The sequence below is a fragment of the Anguilla anguilla genome, chromosome 2 (genome assembly GCF_013347855.1).
Source record: "Anguilla anguilla isolate fAngAng1 chromosome 2, fAngAng1.pri, whole genome shotgun sequence".
Taxonomy (NCBI): domain Eukaryota; kingdom Metazoa; phylum Chordata; class Actinopteri; order Anguilliformes; family Anguillidae; genus Anguilla; species Anguilla anguilla.
Window position 1 is genome coordinate 65,373,252 of NC_049202.1, and position 20,462 is coordinate 65,393,713.

General features: G+C 41.8%; 2 protein-coding genes across 5 annotated transcripts in view; both read right to left on the reverse strand.

Annotated features, from left to right (window-relative positions):
- Positions 1–598: 598 nt before the first annotated feature.
- Positions 599–6,089, reverse strand: LOC118219532 (galactose-binding lectin l-1-like). Of its 2 annotated transcripts, none has more exons than XM_035402748.1 (4): positions 5,879–6,089; positions 2,355–2,424; positions 2,040–2,211; positions 599–994 (listed from the first exon to the last, which is right to left on the reverse strand). In XM_035402748.1, exons 2-4 carry the CDS (start codon positions 2,414–2,416, stop codon positions 848–850), a joined length of 381 nt encoding a protein of 126 aa, XP_035258639.1. In that variant the 5' UTR covers positions 2,417–2,424; positions 5,879–6,089; the 3' UTR covers positions 599–847. The 2 variants fall into 2 exon arrangements, with proteins under 2 accessions (XP_035258639.1, XP_035258640.1); XM_035402749.1 differs by having other exon boundaries at positions 2,355–2,433; positions 5,879–5,978.
- A 1,239-nt stretch (positions 6,090–7,328) lies between these two features.
- Positions 7,329–20,462, reverse strand: part of si:dkey-92f12.2 (SUN domain-containing protein 2) — a 25,506-nt gene continuing 12,372 nt past the window's right edge. For all 3 annotated transcript variants that reach the window (XM_035405467.1, XM_035405465.1, XM_035405466.1), the window contains 10 exons: positions 20,307–20,462; positions 19,910–19,963; positions 19,647–19,690; positions 19,297–19,447; positions 17,700–17,918; positions 16,432–16,516; positions 13,914–14,029; positions 11,848–12,015; positions 11,640–11,729; positions 7,329–10,316 (listed from right to left, as the gene is read on the reverse strand). In XM_035405467.1, coding sequence (XP_035261358.1) covers positions 10,194–10,316; positions 11,640–11,729; positions 11,848–12,015; positions 13,914–14,029; positions 16,432–16,516; positions 17,700–17,918; positions 19,297–19,447; positions 19,647–19,690; positions 19,910–19,963; positions 20,307–20,462 — 1,206 coding nt within the window. In that variant the 3' untranslated portion in view covers positions 7,329–10,193. The remainder of the gene's footprint in view (positions 10,317–11,639; positions 11,730–11,847; positions 12,016–13,913; positions 14,030–16,431; positions 16,517–17,699; positions 17,919–19,296; positions 19,448–19,646; positions 19,691–19,909; positions 19,964–20,306) is intronic.

A 20,462-nucleotide genomic window follows, 5' to 3' on the forward strand; every position in this document is an offset into this window, starting at 1 on the left:
CACATTTCTTTATAAATCTAGCTGTATTTTAAGCAGTACATACAAGCACCTGTTTGTCTTTCTGATCTGCTCCACTATTTATTATTATTATTATTATTATTATTATTATTATTATTATTATTAATTAATTTTTTTGTTTGTTTAATAGAACTATAAAACAGATTAATTTTGAGATGGAATATTTTCCAGTAAATATATTTGGTTATGTACCTTGCGCCTTTAAATAGGAACAGGAAATGTACAATCATTCTTACTTTGACAGAGTACCAAAAACAGTAAGCCTCCTGAAAGCCCCACATCAATCATGATCATTCATCATTTATCAGTCTTTCATGCTTTTGGATTAAAGCATCTGCTTTGTAATGCAATGTAAATGGCCTGTCCTATTCTATACCAGTCTAGTCGCCATTTTAAACCCTAAGCTGTTTCTGTCTGTTTCCTCGTGTCTTCTCTTCAGGCTTGCTAATGTTGTGCTTTGAGTTTTTCTTTGTTTCATTGTTGTGTGCATCATACCATTTGTGACCTTCAAATAAGTGCATACACACAATTTGTAGAAGGAACTGGAACCCCCTCCCCCAAATGAACAGCCAAACACAGGTTCCATGACAAGCTAGCGATTTATTGTCAAAGCTGGAATGATTCTCATACTCAGTGAGTTTGTACAGACACCAGAGCAATGTTGCAGAGAAGCACAAGATTAAAGGCACTGAAGTTTGGGAGGGGCAGACCAAGTGCAAAGTGCAATCTTAGCATGGCTGCATCGCCAGTTTGCAGTTTGAAGGAAACAGAAAGCAGAGCGGCCAATCAGCTGCCAGAAAGTGGATATCTGGCCCCTCCTGGTTGGTCATTATTTTACTTGTATGCTGTTGACCATGACATCTCCACACATTGACAGGTATTTGTAGTTGTTGTCACCCAGACGGTTGGGGAAAATGATCATTTTTCCATTATGTAGGTGAATGTAAAAATAGTCGTTGTTGAAGGAAATGTTCATCTGGGAGAAAGATGGAAAGATGGAAAATTAAAAAGGGGAGAGATAAGTTATCAGTGTAGAACCCAGATCAATTTGAATAGAATACACTATGCACTGAAAGTCAATTAAATAAAGGAATCAGAATAAATAAATACTAAAATCAACATGATCCAGGTCTTGCTCTACATTTCTGTTATCAACATGTTCATCTTTTGTTGTTAATACTTATCTACATCAATTTGTTATTGAATAAAGAACATGTAAAAAATGTACAAAAGTTTGATAATAATTATTGTGGAAAACATTCAATGATGCCATTTTACTATTGGAGGTTCTTCTAACTAAACACCAAGCTGAATGCTTCAAGTGGAATATTTCCCATGAAGCTTTACTGTGAGGGTACAGAATTTCTGCACTCCTCCTCAAAGGGTCAGTATCTCTTACATTTAAGATTGTGAATGTCAGTTACCCATAGAATGGTGACTAAAGATTTCTGGGTGAAGTGTCTCACCTTAACGTATTATGCAAGTGCTTTTCATTTACCAGTTGCAAACTGATCCATTTACCACAGGCAGAGAAGACAGGATGAAGGCTCCTGTTAGAACCTGCAACTCATTATCTCCCGGGTCCCAGGTGTGTTGGTAAAATTCAAAGTAAAGATATGCGTGTCATATGTCTACATTTTGGCTAGTGTATGTGTGCAAAAGAGGCCTGCAGCAGAGATGTGCTACAGGATGTGCCAACAATTCTAAAAAAAGGAAGCTCAAGAGACAGACAAGCCTCTGCACACATCTACCAAAATGTAAATTCTATGTATTGCTGGAAAATTAAAATGACTGAGTATGTGCATGTATCCTGTTTATCAGTTTTTAATGATAGCCTGTCGCTGGTTATGCTATAAAAAAAGGAAGTCTCTGGGCTGCATCTCAGAGCACCAGGTAAGAGTGTTCTCAAGATAAATTGTAGTTTGACAACATTAAAGCTTGAATTGAATATTGTGCGTAAGTCTCTTGACTCTTCTCACCGCCAGTGGATGTAGATAGAATTTCCACCACACAGGCCTCACCTCAAACTCCTGCCCTGCCACAAAGGGGAAGTTTCTTTCTCTCTGCTCTTCTTTCCAGGAGCCATACTCGAAGGAGTTTAAGACAATGGTACGTTCCTCCCCAAAATAGTTGAAGCGGAAGTCAAAGTGCAGCGCAATCACGTCCTCGGAGTGGCCCAGGTCGATCGTGAAACTGGGAGAGAGACAGAGGTTAACCAGGGCGGGCAGCCAATCAGAATTGCAGGAAGTGAGTATGAAGACTGGAGCAAAATGACGACTGGAACTGGAGCAAGAGCATAAACAGGCCTTATGGAGACAGAGGCACCAATGACTCACCGAATCGGATTGGATTTGGGGACCCCTTTGACTTTCAGTTCCATTCCTGAATCGAACGGCATATTTTCACCTTCACAACCAGTTTAAAACAGAGGGGAGAAACCAAGAAATCACTCAAAGCATCATTACAAGCTTATTTACAAAGCACTTTCACATTGACATATACATTTCTCTTGTGATTATGGGTGGCAAACCCATAAAAAAATTTTGTTTCTTTTATTTAACCTTTATTTTACCAGGTTAGTACCATTGAAATTAAAATCTCTTTTACAACAGAGACCTGGCCAGGAATAGCAACGCATTTAGTTTTAGATATTGCACCATAAAATCATACAAAAAGAACATGGATAAGCAAAGTGTGCAAAAATACAATTTTTTGCGCACAAGTGCAGAAGCAATCGAATTACAGCTAAAAACATTTGCAATTCCCAATAGAATCTGTTTCTAACGTCTTAACAAGAGCTTTAAATTTAGTACAAGTGAGCAAGCCCTGAAGTTCCAGCTCTTTCTGGGGGCTATTTTGGGCAGTTTGCAGAATACATAAAGGCCTTCTTCCCAAACTTAGTGTGAACTGCTATAACTAATTCAGACCTGCCAACCTGCACGCATTTTGTGTACCAACCACACGATTCTTGGTCAAAATACGCAGGTACGAAATGCCAGCTGAAACTACGCAAAAATATATATTATTGTAATTTAATTACGGAAAACAATCAATTAATACAAAACAATACCGTACATTTATTCGTTATTTAAACTACATCCCTCGGATTGAACCAGACGCTACGACCTTGTGCTTGTGGTTCTGTAACCCCTCCCCGACCCACTCAACATCCACTGATACGCAGCGGTACTTTATTATCCACCGAAGCGTAACGCTGCATTGCTGAGGTAAAATGGGAAGTGGGAAGTAATAATCAAGCACAAAAATGTGACCGTAATGTTAACATATAAAACGTGTTCGGTAACTTTACGAGATGATGCATTTCAAGGGGTATATCCTAATGAGATAAATTTGTGTATATATTTAGCCGTAGTAGTGGCTCGCATACGATTTAGCCTCGTTAGGAGACGTGCGAATAACTGATGGAGTAATTTAGCTGCAGTAACTAAAACGCTACAGAGACTTCCTGTTCAAACTTTGAATCGGCGCACGCTCTGTTGGAGCAAAGTGACCATTGCAAAGGTGTTTGACTATAGACTGCTAACGTAGCAAATAATTCCCATTATTGCAGCCAGTCACCCGACCAGCCTTGCAGTTAGAAAATAATCATGACGTCAGACGACGAGGATACTAACAAGAAGAGAGAGAGAGCAGCAGACCTATTAAAAAGAAGCGAGTCCATGCCCCCCAGAAGTTCCTCGCAAAATATCAGGAGCAATGGCCGTGCCTCCGCCCCTCAAAACATCCGTTTCGCACATTGTGCAATTATGATTTTGACATTACCCACCAAGGAGCTTCAGGTAATAATTTAGCTAAACCTCTAGTTACAAAGGACGACATTCCTAGATAACATTTCAATTGAATACTTTTTTTCCATTAGGCCTATATGATGTGTGCCTATATAAGCTGATTCACTTATTTAATTATTAAATAAAAATGGAAATCATGAACAGAAACTTGGTTTTATTCATAACTGACAGTGTTTTACATCGCAACATAATTTTTTTTTTAAAAACATAAAACATAATTACAAAAGTTTCTGTAAATACTTGAAAATGAAAACATGTTACAATATACAAAATAAATTATTTCCATTTTTATTAAATAATTGAATGAAATTCACTTAACTGATGGTTTTAACTGATCATGATTTTAACTGTTTGTATAAGCACACATATCATATAATTAAATATTAATCATGAAAAAATTGTTTTAAGCAGGCGTACTCAAACTTTTGACTTGCAAGTGTATCATAATATAGCCCAGTGCAGTGCAAGTGATATTTTAGAATCAGGTGAAATTATACAATTTTGCCTGATCACTTCAACAGTCAAAACTAGAATTATGAAGAAAGGCTTGTGTGTGCGTGTGTGCGTGCAAAGCGAAGTGGTGCGAAAGCATGTGAACTAAGCGTCACACTGACTATTATGGTACTCAAAATATTTTCCTAAGGTTGGCAGGTCTACTAATTTGACAGTCTCTCACTTCCACATGCCATCACATCACAAAGGATGATGTACGTGATCATTCCGAAGATTGTTGAAAAGGGTCGGGCAAAAAGAGTAAGGACTTATTTCTAGCCTTTATTTCAATAAAATTATGTTTTTCTAACATTGTGAATAAAAAAAAGAAGACTTCGATTTGGTTGTTGTATTTCATTTTTTAATAATATCTGGTGCTTACCCTTTAAATAAATGACTGCAAAGACTAGTTTAACACAAAGCTTGAGCCCATTGATGAATTAATTGAGACAGTGACCTGCTGTTCCAACTGGGGCAGGCAATGTCATAATCACAGTAGCTTACGCACCTCTCCGAAGGTTACTGAATGATGTTCCACAGTAAGCCTTTTCGCAAGTTAGGTGTGTTGACAGTCTCAGTTTTAAGACATGTCCTGAACAACATCAGTTGAGCAGGGAGGGTTTTTAATACATCCGTGATCAGACAGAATAAATAGATCAGATAGATAAAAATGACAAATATTAAATCTCACAAACCTATCCAGACATATATGTTTGTTCCATTAATGTAGTGTACGTTTGTGGGTCACATAAAGTGTAGTCAAATAGGTGCAATAGTATAATTAATTTTACAATGTAAAATAATAACATTGTATTTGTGAACACAATTTTCTAAATAATAATAATAATAATAATAATGCATTTCATTAATGCTGTGCTTTTCATACAACACCCAAAGCCCTGAATGTAGACAACTGTTCAAACATGTAGCGTACTCATTTTTACAATTTTTGGGTGTTACAGCTGAATTGCACATTATTTCCATTATAAATGATTGGCATTTCACTTTAATAAACTTTGACCACATTCATTTAATCTGGTAAAATGAAAAGAAACACAGGGCCAAGTTACATGAAATAATTTAGGCAACATTGGGTAGCATTGCTTTGGAATAGAGCTTAATTTACGATAGCCAATATTGTTTAGTAACTTCATTTTGACATCAATATTTCTAACGACAGACGTAGATTCTGCGAGTTTAAATTAATGGCTTATGGACAGCGCTTTGTATGCGTGAGTAACGTTTTTGTACGGTGAAACGTTTTTTTTATTATTATTGTTTTAATTTTTATTATTATTATTATTATTATTATTATTATTTGATAAAGTTACCTTCTAGGTAACCTAGTTACCTTCTTCAGCGCACTGAGCGCACAGTTACCCTGTGTCGGCTCAGTCAACGGTGACTCCGCACGCACCAATCAGAAGTCAACTACCCAAAATCGTTAGTTTCCATCCCATATTATATAATGTAATATCAGCCCAACATAATTTACAGCATTCCGTTATTTCGGGTTTTTTCCCCCAGCAAAATCGAAAGTCCTCGTTATTGACACTCACCTTAACACTTCAGTTGCTGGATTCTCAGTTGTACGGCTCTGGTCACTATGCGAAGCAAAATCTAAGGCGTCACGTATTTATGTGGCTGTCAGACAAGTCAGAAACATGGGTGTGGGTTACCCCTTGTTATTCTCGGACTGAAGATAACTGCGTTTGTGATCAATCCCTCTGAAATTCTCTAATAAGCTAATATCTATATTTTTTAGAAAAGACATTGGCTTATATCTACAGTGCCGTGAAAAACTATTTGCTCGCTTCCTGATTTCCTCTATTATTGCATTTTTGTCATGCTGAATGGTTTCAGATCTTTAGACTAAATGTAATATAATATTACATAAAGGGAATCTGAGTAAAGACAAAACACATTGTTAAAAATATTATTTCGTGTATTTAATGAAACAGTTTTATCAAACACTCATATCACCCATGTGAAAAAAGTAATTGTCCCCTTAAACTTAATAACTGGTTGCACCAACTGTAGCTGCAATAACCGAACGCTTCCTAAAATTTGTTATCAGTCTTTCTCATCGCTGTGGAGGACTTTTTGCGTTGTCTTCTTTGCAGTACTGCTTAAATTCAGACAAATTGGTAGGCTTTTGAGCATGAACAGCTTGTTTCAGATCTTGCAGCAGCATCTCTGCTGGGTTCAGGACGTGGACGCGGTCACTCCAAAACTTTAATTGCAGAGCAGAATTCATGGCGAATGAATAATGTCAAGCCATCCAGGCCCCAAAACAGCAAAGCATCCCCACACCATCACACTACCACCACCATATTTGACAGTTGGTACAGCATGATTAATGTGAAATACTGCATTTGCTTTATGCCAGACATAATGGGACCTGTCATCTAAGAAGTTTCACTTTTGACTTGTCTGTCCATAGAACACTATCATTATATTAGGTGTTGCCTAGTCTTTGCAAGAAGGGAATAAGTCTCTGCCCAAAACTATAAATCCATCCTGCCCCACCAAAATGAAGCCAGTTGTATCCTGCTGCTGGGGGCTATCTGTCATGCTTGGCTAATGGCATAACCCAAGATGTCTGAGCTACAGGGCCCAGCCTGTGCTTGTGGCAAGTGCTTTTACCAACAGCTAATTGCAGGCAGGATGAATGATGAATGAGCCCCTCTGTGACAGATCTCATTAGCGGGGCAGAATAATGATGAATTCCCCGCTGACCAATAATATTTCAGCTTTATTTACTGACATGTTCCAACACACATTATCAGTCAGAAAAAAACAACCCATGAGATAAGGCATCAATCATCGTAAGTGCATCTTCGAGCACACCTGTACCCGATAGTGATTGCTGGTGCACCTTTTTTCATTGATTAAGGAAATCACAGATTAACTGTAATCACAACAATTAAATAATGACACCACAGCAGGTTTATTACAAATATTTATTCATGAAAGAAAGCAGCTGAACAATGTTATTTATTTTTTTTTTTTTTTTGTTAAGGGCTGCATTAAATAAAAAATATGGATATGCACTATTTTAGTTAAAGAAAAAGCAACAACACAATGGAGACATAAACCCTGTCTAACGTGAGACACGGGAAGAGCACTTTGGTCAAACTACCCTGTCTGTTAAGGCAATGCATCTGTACCCTGACCTGCCACAGTGGGGATAACAGTCTATTGAACGCTACATGCCACGCCTTAACCTTGGCACATGAAAGTTAATTATTATTATTATTATTATTATTATTTCTTAAGTGGTAGAGGAGAACAACAGCACGTGTTTTCCTAAAGCGTCAACTTGTTCACACGTCAAAAAAGTGCACTCCCAGAACCTGGAACACATTCTTGACACACAGAGTGCTAAAACTGAACGACATTTCCGTACTAGGAGTGACACACTGTACAACAGGAGACCTGGTGCTGACAAGACAGCCACGTTTCTGGTCACCCATATGCAGGTGACCAGCTTCTGCTAATGCTAAGGAAGCAGTGGCCCAGGTGACCCTGGGTCCTCCTGAGAGGCAACACTCGTTTTTTGCACATGCGCTGAACAACGCTGAAACGTCAAGTTCCTGGCAAGCTGCAAGACTGAGACAACAAAAGAAGAAGTTGCTTTATGACCTGTCATAGCCAAGGATCCTGTTCAGCTAGCTGGAAACGTGACATGTAGCCAGTGCAGAAAGAAGAAGCTTGGGTGCTTCTCATTTCAGTGCAGCTTTTGAACATCCCTGTGAGAGCGTGCTGTACTCTTTCTGCAAAGGTATCCAGCGTATCGCACAGTGTCTGCCCAGTCTTTGCATAAAGGGAATAATTCTCTGCCCAAAACTATAAATCCATCCTGCCACACCAAAGTGAAGCCAGTTTTATCCTGCTGCGGGGGTGTATCTGTCACGGCTGGCTAATGACACAACCCAAGATGTCTGAGCTACAGCGTCCAGCCTGTGCTTGTGGCAAGTGCTTTTACCAACAGAAACACTTGGGAGCAACCCTGCGTCTTCATATTTGTTTCATAAAGGGGTGAACAAACCAAATCACACCTGTCTGTCAAAATCAGCAGTAAATCTATTGCGTCACGGTCAACTACATTCTTGATGCTTTAAAAACATTTTACTTCAAAAAAAAAAAGTCACTGAAGTGCATATGGAAATAAATTGTCATGAGCAACACACTATGTTTGGACTGAACAGCAGGCTTCAGCCACTACAATAATGTTAACATGGACTACAACAATGCAATGGAAAAAACCCCAAACCAAAACAATATACGCATATCAGAAACCCCAAAAAAAGGAATGTAACACTTTCCTAGCAACTGAGATCAATTGAGTCAACATAAAATTTTGGTTTAAGCCAACAAGGAAATGAAATGTTAATATTTTTTAACAATGTATTGCTTAGAAATATGTTAATGAAAAACAGACAATACAAACCAAAAAGAAAATTAAGAGGCAAAAATGATCCGGCGATTAGTTGCAGCTTAGAAATATCATTCATATCAACACACAACACTGACTGAACATTCAAGTACAGATTCAAGTATTTAAAAGTCATCTCAATTTGGACAGCACTGATAAGAAGTTTGAATAATGACTACAAAAGCCTGAGCCACATTCAGAGGTTCACGGTTCAATTTTACTGTGTGCAGCAGTTGCCCTGCAATAAGTATCAGTGCCCTCTGGAATGATGGGGTGCCCTTACAGACAGAAACAACACTGAACTGTTTTTTTCTAAAACTAAATACTGTACAAGAATTTGCAAGACCAGGTACTCAGTCTCAACCCGCACAGAGCGTGATGTGAATGATCAGCGTTCCACTGCAGTAGCTAAATGGGTACAAAAATTCACACACAATTGGCCAGTCTTTTATAAATCTAGTTGCATTTTCAGCAGAACATACAAATACCTGTCAGTCTGTATGATCAACTCCACTGCTATTTTTTTATACCTTTTGTTCACCACTTTAAACCTGACTTACTTTAATGTAATGAGTACTTTACAAGACATTTTTTTTTTTAAAGGACAGGTCTTGCATTTCTAAAGGATGTTAATGTTGAAATATACCAACATGGTTATGTACCGTGCCTTCAGATATGAATAAAAATGTACAACTCTTCTTGCGTTGACAGAGTACCAAAAAATAGTAAGCCACAACAAAAGCCCCATATCATTCATAAATACAAAGCCAAATGCAAGTTCAAGTGCAAAGCCAAATATAAATTAACAAAAAGAAATAAACTCAAACAGCAATAATGGTACAATGATACATTGCCAATAGTGCAAAATGTCAAAATATACATCCAAATCCTTACTATTTTTGCTCCAATACAGGAGGACATCAAATGTTCTAGCAATATGTGTACATTGTTGAATTTGTGTGAATGTGCATATTTGTGTGTGTGTGCGTGTGTGTGTGTGGGTGTGCATGAGCATGTATGTGTGCATGTGGTGGGTGTGCACGTGTGTGTTTGTGTGTGTGTGTGTGTGCTTCTGTTCAGTATGTGCCTGTCTGCACACAAGTGCATGAATGTGTGTCTTTCTCACTGCATAATCACATACACCAGGGCACAAAGGCATATGGAAGCTTTTGGTAGCTTTTGCAAAGTGTGCTCGAGGCAATTGGCACCGTGCTACAGCCAGTACAGAGCACAGCCCAGGAGAGACAGACAAACAGTGAGCGAGGAGAACCCTTTGCATCTGGTACAACGCAGTTTATACAATGTGCATGTTACCTTGTATTTGCACACCTTTACTAAACTAGGTTATAATTGACCTTATTTCTTTATTTTTATTTATTATTTTTGCATAGGAACAATAGCTGGCAGGCAAGCTGAGGCTCTCTCTAGAGCCTGTGTCACTCCTCTGTGGTCCAGGGCTGGCCGTGCACTCTAAAGCGATACACACAGGTGTACTCCAGGTGACCCCAGTTACTGAGAATTCTCAGCTCCACCATTCTATACACCCCCTCCAGGGAATCCTGAGAGAGAGAGATATTATATATTATTATTATTATAATAATAATAATACATTTTATTTATATAGCACCTTTCCAGAGCCCAAGGTTGCTTAAGAAAGTTAAAAGGATAAAAAGAAAGTACAGTAAATAAAGAAGGAAATACACATACATAGGACAGTTATACAGAACAGAAGGGAGTACAAGACAACGTATAGACACAAACAACAAACGTACGAAGCGAGTCAACAGAGAAGCTAAGGGAAACTTATGCTGAAGAGGTGGATCTTGAGTAAGAATTAAAAAAATTTCAACACTCCCCGCTTCCCTGATGTTCATTGGAAGAGCATTCCACAGAGAGGGAGGAGCCACAGAGAAAGCCCTGTTGCCAAACGTACATAGATACGTTCGAATGCATTGTTACAATGCTTCCTCTTGGCGAGATCATTCGAAAGTATGGTCTTGGATTTCCCTGTTTCTCAGACGATACCCGCATTTATGTTAGCACTTCTTTGAATCTTCCTCCTCCATTTCTGCTCACTTGGCTCAGAGACTTAAAGCCCTGGATGACTGCCAACTTCCTTCAGTTAAATAGCTACAAATCAGGAATTCTGCTCATTACAAATATCCAAAACCAAGAACTCCACTTTGAACATTGACAGTTTCCCTGTTCAAGCCTCAAAGGCAGTTTGTAACCTACGTGTCTTTTTCTCTACATGTCATGTAGATCCAAAAAAGCAGGGAGCCTAGTACTGAGCCCTGGGGTACTCCCTGGGTAACAGGGGCCAGGGGTGATGTGAAGGCACTTAGATTAACAAAGTCCTGTCAGTCAAGTAAGACTTGAACCAGTCCAGGGCAGTGCCAGAAATAGAGAGGCAATGCTGCATACGGTCCAGCAACCAGTGAATGGCTGACTGTGTAAAATGCTGTAATGTATGTAGGTCTAAAAGAACCAAAAGACTGGCAGCACCTGCATCCACATGCAGAAGTTATTTGGGCTTATTGGGCTTATGATTATTCGGAATTCAAACCAACTCACTAAAGTTTATTTACTTTCGGGGAAATGAAAATACTGTAACGGACCACAAATTGCAAATCTTCATGAGTTGACCCAATGACCGGCTCTCTAAACTAAAACCCATCCATTTAAAAGTGATTTTAAAAATGATTTCCCTACATAATACAGCCAACTACCACGGTGGTGAGGACCAGAACCGCAGTGTTCTGGCAGGACAGCATCCCTTATGACTCATAAAGTCAATGAGGGGCCCAGGATGAGTGTTCCCTAAGTTAATCGAGCGCCCTCATTCTCATAGGAGTGGATGCTAGCGGGTGCCATGGACTCACCGGCAGTTTGAAGGTCTGGATGGGCTCTCCATCCTGGTCGTACGTGAAGGAGCCCAAAAACACCCCTTCGTCCTTTTCATTGGACATTCCCTGGTGGAAGCAAAGACATTTGGACATTCGGCTCACGCACAGAAACGCGGGAGAAATGAGTGAAACACGCACAAGCGCTACAGGGCCGAGGCAGGCGGATTATATTGGGGACACTCACGTAGACGGAGAAGTCTTTGGGGGCGCTGTCGATGCGACCGGTGGGGGAGAGCGTTTTGGGCAGGTGCTCGAGGGTCACGTGGGTGATGTTGACCGGGTAGGACAGGGCGATCACAACGAAGCCCTGACCGCCCTGGAACGCCCAGCACTTCCCTGGGTATACCTCCGGCTACAAGACAGGGCGCAACAGGGTGTTAACAGGGTCCTTAATTTACCTTTGTTCAAGTACCCCAGTTCATCGCACCGTGTTCACCAGTAGGAACATACTGCAGCGACTGCCATCAGTCAGGTAAAACCTAAAACTTAAAAATAATCTGCCATGCATCATCCATCTCACACAAATGTCCCATTCCCCCACCCATTCCCCATCCCATTCCCCATCCCATTCCCCACCCATTCACTGAAACTGGCCATGCCATTAAGCAATTTCTAATATGCATGTTCAACCTTGCAGCCAAAGGTTCCCATAAGATTGCTATAAAAAGACTATTTTTATCATTTAAAAACACCTTTATTTCAACAAGAGAGAAAACTCAAGTCATGATTACTCAGTCAGTGAAGATAAGATCATCTTCAGTTATCTTATACACACAGCAATACTAGACCACAGTAAAAAATGAAAGATAAAAAATTACAGCAAGACCTTCCTTTCCTGTTAATATGACACAGCACCCCGCTGCCCCCCCCTCCATAAGTACTCAAGGTTGTTTTAGCACAAAGCCTTGTAATCAGAGAGCTGCACCTGAAGCTACGCTGCTTTAAATCAACACATAGTCCCTCCTTCCTGCCTCCACAGATCCTGCCCCCCAGCCTTTTTTCTTTTTTATACACTTCCAAGACGGCAATTTATCCAGGCTAAAAATAAACCTCAACACACACTGTCCTTTTTTCTAATAGTGCATACCTTGCACCCCACCCCACCCCCCATGTACAGCTCCTAGGAAACAACCGTACCTAGCCCTGAACACCAGAACATCACTATGCCCTAACATGCCCTCTAGCCTAACACAACTTCTCAGAAGAGCTGCTCAACACTTTTTTCTACCTCCCAACAGCACAGGCAACCCTCCCCCCGTGGTTGGAGCAAGCTGTAGCGATTGCCTCGTGGACGAGCCCCCGGTGCAGATCTGCAGTGCGCTCACACAGGGAGCGCCAACACCCGCTCAGACACTGCAGGCCCCGAAACCCGCGGCCACCCAGGCGGCTTCACCCTCCGCAGAGCAGCAATGCCACAAAATACAGAGCTTTACTGCTAGACTGGTGAAAGGGAGAGATGCAGACAGACTGAGAAAGAGAGAGAAAAAGAGAGAGGGAATGGGAGAGCTCAGGAGGGTGACCTGTATGACCGTGTGGACAGGCAGAGAGACATAGAAAGAGTAGGAGGAACTAGAGGTGATTTCCCTGTATGACTGTGTTCACACAGAGAGAGACAGAGAGGGTGAGAGAGGGAGAGAGTTACCTGTATGACTGTGTTAAAACACAGATAGAGAGAGAGAGAGTGAGAGAGTTACCTGTATGACTGTGTTAATGCACAGTGAGAGAGAGAGAGAGAGTGAGAGAGTTACCTGTATGACTGTGTTAATACACAGACAGTAAGAGAGAGAGAGAGAGTGACAGAAAGTTACCTGTATGACTGTGTTAATACACAGACAGTGAGAGAGAGAGAGGGAGAGAGAGAGAGAGTGAGAGAGAGTTACCTGTATGACAGTGTTAATACACAGACAGAGAGAGAGAGTGAGAGAGAGTTACCTGTATGACTGTGTTAATACACAGACAGTGAGAGAGAGAGAGTTACCTGTATGACTGTGTTAATACACAGACAGTGAGAGAGAGAGAGAGAGAGTTACCTGTATGACTGTTTTAATACACAGACAGTAAGAGAGTGAGAGAGAGAGAGAGAGAGAGTTACCTGTATGACTGTGTTAATACACAGACAGTGAGAGAGAGAGAGAGAGTTACCTGTATAACTGTGTTAATACACAGACAGAGAGAGAGAGAGAGAGAGAGAGAGAGTTACCTGTATGACTGTATTAATACACAGAGAGTGAGTGAGAGAGAGAGAGTTACCTGTATAACTGTGCGGGGACTCTCAGAGTGGTACCACAGAGGGATTCCAAACAGACTGAGACAAGCTGACCGGGTCCGATAAGTCTCTGAACATCGTGTGTTGACCACACTGGCACCTGAGCTCGAACACAAACACAAGCCAACCGGTCAATGCAGCGGCACAGTGCACTTGGGGAGGCAGTGTGGCATAATGGTTTTTGAACTAGTGCTGTGACTCTAAAGATCGTCACAAACTGTCCGTTAGCAACAGGCGCTATGTCACAGAGAAGCACAAGGAGTGTTTCCCATGTTCCTGAGTAGAAAAATGCACAGTCCAAATTTTGTAACGCCACAATAGCGCATGGTGCAATTCCATGCGTTTCCGGTAGGAGCCATTAAATGTAAAAGCTTTTCAACAAACAATTACAAATGAAGAAGTAATCAGTTACAGTGTAAACTGCTTCGATGCATGTACAATCTTCTTTTTTTTCTTTTGGCGGCAATTGAGGGTGTATAGTAGCAAACATTCCTCTATGGTAGCCATTATTAAAATTTATTTATTTTTATTTTGTTTAACCTTTACTTAACCAGAAAAACCCCCACTGAAATCAAAATATCTTTCGCAAGTGGGACCTGACATAAGAAAGTTACCCAAAAAGACAGTTGACAAACAAGCTACAAACATCAGATGGGCGAATGAGACAGTAGTATGACAGTTATTTAAGCAGAGGTCAGTCACACAGTCATGAATTACACATTTAAAGTCAACAACTGAAATTTATTTGTCAAGTTTAAGACTTGTTTGCAGATATTTTGCAACTACAAAGTGCAAAACATCTGAAACCCAGCATTCAAAATTCAGTAGAGGAATAAGGGACTAAAGAGTGTCACATCCCTAGAGTGAAGAATTTCTAATTAGCAGACAGCTGAGGCAGGAAGTAGGAAGTAGAGAATTTTTTATAGATGAATATACACTCACCGGCCACTTCATTATGTACACCTGTTCAACTGCTCATTAACGGAAATATTAAATCAGCCAATCACGTGGCAGCAACTCGGTGCATTTAGGCATGTAGACATGGTCAAGACGATTTGCTGAAGTTCAAACCAAGCATCAGAATGGGGAAGAAAGGTGATTTAAGTGACTTAGAACGTTTCATGGTTGTTGGGCTGGTTTGAGTATTTCAGAAACTGCTGGGATTTTCATGCACAGCCATGTCTAGGGTTTACAAAGAATGGTCCGGAAAAGAGGAAATATCCAGTGAGTGGCAGTTCTCTGGGCGAAAATGCTTTGTTGATGACAGAGGTCAGAGGAGAATGGCCAGACTGGTTAGAGCTGATAGAAAGGCAACAGTAACTCAAAAAACCACTCGTTACAATTGAGGTATGCAGAAGAGCATCTCTGAATGCACAACACGTCGAAACTTGAAGCAGATGGGCTACAGCAGCAGAAGACCACACCCAGTACTAGAAAGTACCTAATGAAGTGGCCGGTGAGTGTATACTAACGGATCAAACTGAGCAGATGCAATGATGCCACCCCAAACCAATCATATGAAAGTCAATGATAGGTTAAGGATTTAGCACCTGTAATGAAGTGCAAAGTACCATGGTAAACCGTTTCCAAGCCATGTAAAGTAGAGGAGGAAGCATGCATATACAGTAAAGTGTCTCCACTGTTGAAAACCGAGGGAAGAGTAGCTTAGTCTCTTCTTGATTTTAAAACAAAAACAAGATTTAATCCTGTAATATAAGCCTAACTTTGTTCTCAGTTCCTTAATGAATTGAACTATATGCAATTTAAAAATAAGCCCATCATCAAGCCAGGTCCCAAGGTATTTATAGCAAGACACTCTACCCCGCTCCAAGCTAACTCACTCCTACCAAATTTGCCTTGGCTGCCACCTAGTGGACGAGCAGTTTATAGCCTCAGACAGGGCTAAAATTCCCCGGCAAAGGCGTGTATGTTATGTAAACAAAGAGCTTGCCTACATCCTGAATCTGCATTCACATTCCTTGTGTAAAGTATGTAAAAGGTCTAAGGTTGAGATAGCAAAAGGTCTACGGTTTCAGGTTTTATTCCCAATTGGGGCACTGCTGTTGTACCCTTGAGCAAGGTACACAGCCTAAACTGGCTTCAGTAAATATCCAGCTGCATAAATGGAACTCAGCAGATGCTCCTAAGCAGATCCACTTACACAGCTCGCATTCATTACATTACAACCCTAAAAGTAAATAAATAAATACATAAGAACAGAAACTGAATGCATCAGGTCTGAGCCCACATCACCCACAGAAGTCCTGACATTCTGCAGCCAGGCAAAGGTGCAGCATAGAAACAAGGGCACGGACCAATCGATTCCCTTTCAATTTAGACAACTGAGGAGGCTGACTGAAATTCAGTTCATCATTTGAAAAAATCCTCATCGAACATTAAGGGCCGTTTTCAGTTAACTGAGCTGAATTTAAATAAAGTTTTAAAACTGAAACACAGCCCTGATGTAAACGCACGCTGGCACGGCTCAGCGCGGTGACGCACCTGAAGACTCCAGGGCGTAGTCCACCATGCCGATGCCGTCCGCCCTGTACAGGCTCAGCGCTCTGCCCACGATCTGGTGGACGTCCTGCTCAAAACACACACACAGGCACCTGGGTGAGCCCCCTTCCCTCCCACTCCAAAACAGCAACAATAAAAACTGGATACAAGCATGTGGGGGCGGGACCCTGCATCAGTGGCAGTACAATGTAATGGGACTATTACTAATGGGTTGCAGGTTCAAATCTCAAGTGGGACACTGCCATTGTAACTACAAGTGCATAAACGGAATCTGTGTGAGTGGTTCTGGATAAAGATCCCTGCTTACGCAATCGTAACGACTGTAAAACGTAACAACAGGGAGGCCTCTGCTTACAGCAGAGCACCATGTAACACTGGCCTTGCCATAAACATGCCTCTACTGCGGCTAAACGTGAGTGGAGGAATTTACAGAGTGAAGCAAAACGTCTTCGCATTACCACCTCAACAATAATTATACTGCATATTTGACTTTTTTTTTAGCCTTCATCCTGTGCCTGACCTCTTTTCTGATACTTGCTATGGTGCCAGAAATGACTAGCTGTGAATAACGGAACCCCATTTAGTAAAAAAAAGGAAAAAAAAAATATTTTTATTCACTGTACTCTGGGCATGTGATCTAGAAATCACAAGGTGTGTTAACTTGAATTTGCACGCAGCTGAAAGAGGCAGGCTCAATGTTACGCTTGATCATGAAAATCGCTTTACAACGTGACCTCCTGCAAGGCAACGGTCAAAATGAGTGAAAATGAAAACTCATGTGAATGACATCATTACTGAACTAAGGCCTAAAAAAACAGACTCCAATCATTATAAGAACTCAGAACTCAGCCTCCTCAGCTAACATAATTCTGTGCGGGACTGTTAAATCTGATCTCAGATTCCAGACGGATGTTTGGAATCACCACATCTATGCAGGGAGTGATGTAAATCTTTGCTTAACTCCAACCTGCATTTGTGGCCTTTTCTCTGGCAGAGTCCTTGCTGCGAGTGAATTATTCCTGGTGAGCAATATCCTGAGAATGAGCTTTCAGAAAGAGTGCGACGGGTATAAATGAGCCCATAAACAGAGTCCCCATCGTTTACTTCTTCCTGCTTACTGCACAGGCATCAGTCAGGGCAGCCCTCATAAGCCCATTATTACTTAACCCTGTGAACAGCAGGTTTTCTGAAATTTTGATGTTCAGTGTTTTAGAACGTAGGAGCCCAGCGCTGCAGTCCACCCCACTCACCTGTACGGTGACGGCCCCCGCCCCCTCGCCCCGCAGGGTCTCTCCCACGCTCCTCCACGCGTCTCCCCTGTTCTTCACCCTGTCCTCCGCCAGCCGGTCCAGAAGCTTCTTCTCCAGGTCCTCTAGCGCCCCCTGCAGCTCGGGCCGCAGCACCAGGCCCGCGCTCGGCGCTCCAGAGGCGAGGTTCTCCAGCAGCCACGCGGACAGCTCCGCCTTCAGCTGAGGGACAGGCCGAATTAGCTCACAGAGCTGTTTTTAAATGATTACAGCTACGCCTTCAGCTGAGGGACAGGCTGAATTAGCTCACAGAGCTGTTTCTAAATGATTACAGCTACGCCTTCAGCTGAGGGACAGGCCGAATTAGCTCACAGAGCTGTTTTTAAATGATTACAGCTACGCCTTCAGCTGAGGGACAGGCTGAATTAGCTCACAGAGCTGTTTCTAAATGATTACAGCTACGCCTTCAGCTGAGGGACAGGCCGAATTAGCTCACAGAGCTGTTTCTAAATGATTACAGCTATGCCTTCAGCTGAGGGACAGGCTGAATTAGCTCACAGAGCTGTTTTTAAATGATTACAGCTACGCCTTCAGCTGAGGGACAGGCTGAATTAGCTCACAGAGCTGTTTCTAAATGATTACAGCTACGCCTTCAGCTGAGGGACAGGCCGAATTAGCTCACAGAGCTGTTTCTAAATGATTACAGCCACGCCTTCAGCTGAGGGACAGGCTGAATTAGCTCACAGAGCTGTTTCTAAATGATTACAGCTACGCCTTCAGCTGAGGGACAGGCTGAATTAGCTCACAGAGCTGTTTTTAAATGATTACAGCTACGCCTTCAGCTAAGGGACAGGCCGAATTAGCTCACAGAGCTGTTTCTAAATGATTACAGCTACGCCTTCGGCTGAGGGACAGGCTGAATTAGCTCACAGAGATGTTTTTAAATGATTACAGCTACGCCTTCAGCTGAGGGACAGGCTGAATTAGCTCACAGAGCTGTTTTTTTTACAGCTAGCGCCTGCTAGCGGTGTATAATACTGACACACTCAGGAACATGAAGAGCAAAAGGTAAATTCCGTACAGACAATAAGCTGAGTTCTATTAGTAGAAGGAGGGTAGACATAAATGGAAATCAGCAAAAGGTAAATTCCATACATATATTAGGAAGACGTTTTTCACGCAGGGAGTAGTCAATGTGTGGAATAGCCTGCCAGGTCACGTAATACAGGCAGAAACTCCGGGGATTTTCAAGACCAGGCCTGATACAGTGTTGGACACTATCTAGGCTTTAGGTAATCAGAGCACTAATTCAGCCAGGAAAATGGGGAGCATTGTCGGGATGAATGGCCTGTGCTCATCATTATGTTACGTTAAACAAAAAAGAGTTTAAAAATGTGAAAAGTGAGTGAAAAGTAAGAGTATATAGCTATCAGAAAGGTGTTTGTTCGATGGACACATCGTTCATAATGTTTCATGTACAGAGAATTCTATTCTAAATGCTACTGTGCTCTGAGCTGCCGTAGCCTAAGCCTCTGAGGTGTGCATTATCTAATGTGTTCAGACACGATAACGTCTCTACGTTAGCGCTAGAACACAGTACCTTAGCATTGTTTGCTTCCTGGGAGTCCACTCGCTGTTGCAGTAAATCTGTTGCACCGTGAAGGGAGGTCAGTTCAGCCCTCAGGTCAGATATCTGTCTGTCCAGTCCTGCCGTCTCCTGCCCAAGTCTGCTGCGATGCTCAGCGTCGCCACTAGGGGGAGGCAGAGACCAGGGTCAGGTAACAGGAACATTTTATTATTTTTCATACAGGAACAGTCCACATTCAGTAGACACACTTCGATTACGTACACTGAGGTAGAGTTGGGCACAAGCACTGACCAAACCAATATACTGCCTGAGCAATAAGACGGAACAGACGCAGTGGGACACGTACTGACAGATTAACTCACCTCCTGACTGTTTGCTGTAGGTTTCTCATTTCAGTCTTCAGCATCTTGGGGAAAAGATACAAGAACAATGTGTTTCTGACGCAGTCTTTGCCATTTCTCCAATAAGAAGTAGCATGTTACTGCGTAAGCAAAGCCTTCTCTGTGCGAGCACTTCCATGCTAACAGCAGACAGGTGTACGCATAGCACAGGTGAGTGCGGTGCACAGCTCTCCAATGGAGTGAGACAGAGTAACATGTGGAAATAATGTCTTTTTTGTTTTTACCTCAGACAACAGCTTCAGTTTCTCTCCGTCCTGCTTCAGCAGTGCGAGCTCTCTCTGGAAGAGACAGGCAGAGAAACAGACAAGCTGAAGCACCACTTAACACTTTAAACACTTAAAATTAAGAGTCAAGCAAAATACCAAGAAATTAAGCTGTTAAAGAACAACAGCTTGCAAACTGCATACTGGCGATACAAGAAAACCACTCTGTCTCCGGAGGTTTCCAAGACCAGGTTTGAAACGGTGCTACTTACTATCTAGTTGTAGGTAAACCAAACATAGGTACACTTCACTGGTAGGAAAATGGCGAGCATTGTTGAGCTGAATGGCCTGTCCTTGTCATCATGTTATGTTCTGTTATGTTATGTTACGTCAATCTCTCTCTTCCCTGTGTGCTTACCAGCAGGTTCTCCTGTTCTCTCCCTCTCTCCTCCCTCCATCTCTCCTCCGCACGCATCGCTCTCTCCCTCTCCTCCGTCCACCGGGCCTCTCTCTCCACGAAGCGGCCGTTGATCTCGTCCCGGAGTGCGGACAGGTCCGGAGCCACGGCGACGTC

Excerpts from the sequence above, each read along its gene's own strand:
- LOC118219532 (XM_035402748.1), bottom strand. The coding sequence starts at position 2,416 with ATGCCGTTCGATTCAGGAATGGAACTGAAAGTCAAAGGGGTCCCCAAA. Across the intron at positions 2,212-2,354 it reads CCCAAATCCAATCCGATTCG|TTTCACGATCGACCTGGGCC; the intron begins GTGAGTCATTGG and ends TCTCTCTCCCAG. Across the intron at positions 995-2,039 it reads TGGCAGGGCAGGAGTTTGAG|ATGAACATTTCCTTCAACAA; the intron begins GTGAGGCCTGTG and ends TCTTTCTCCCAG.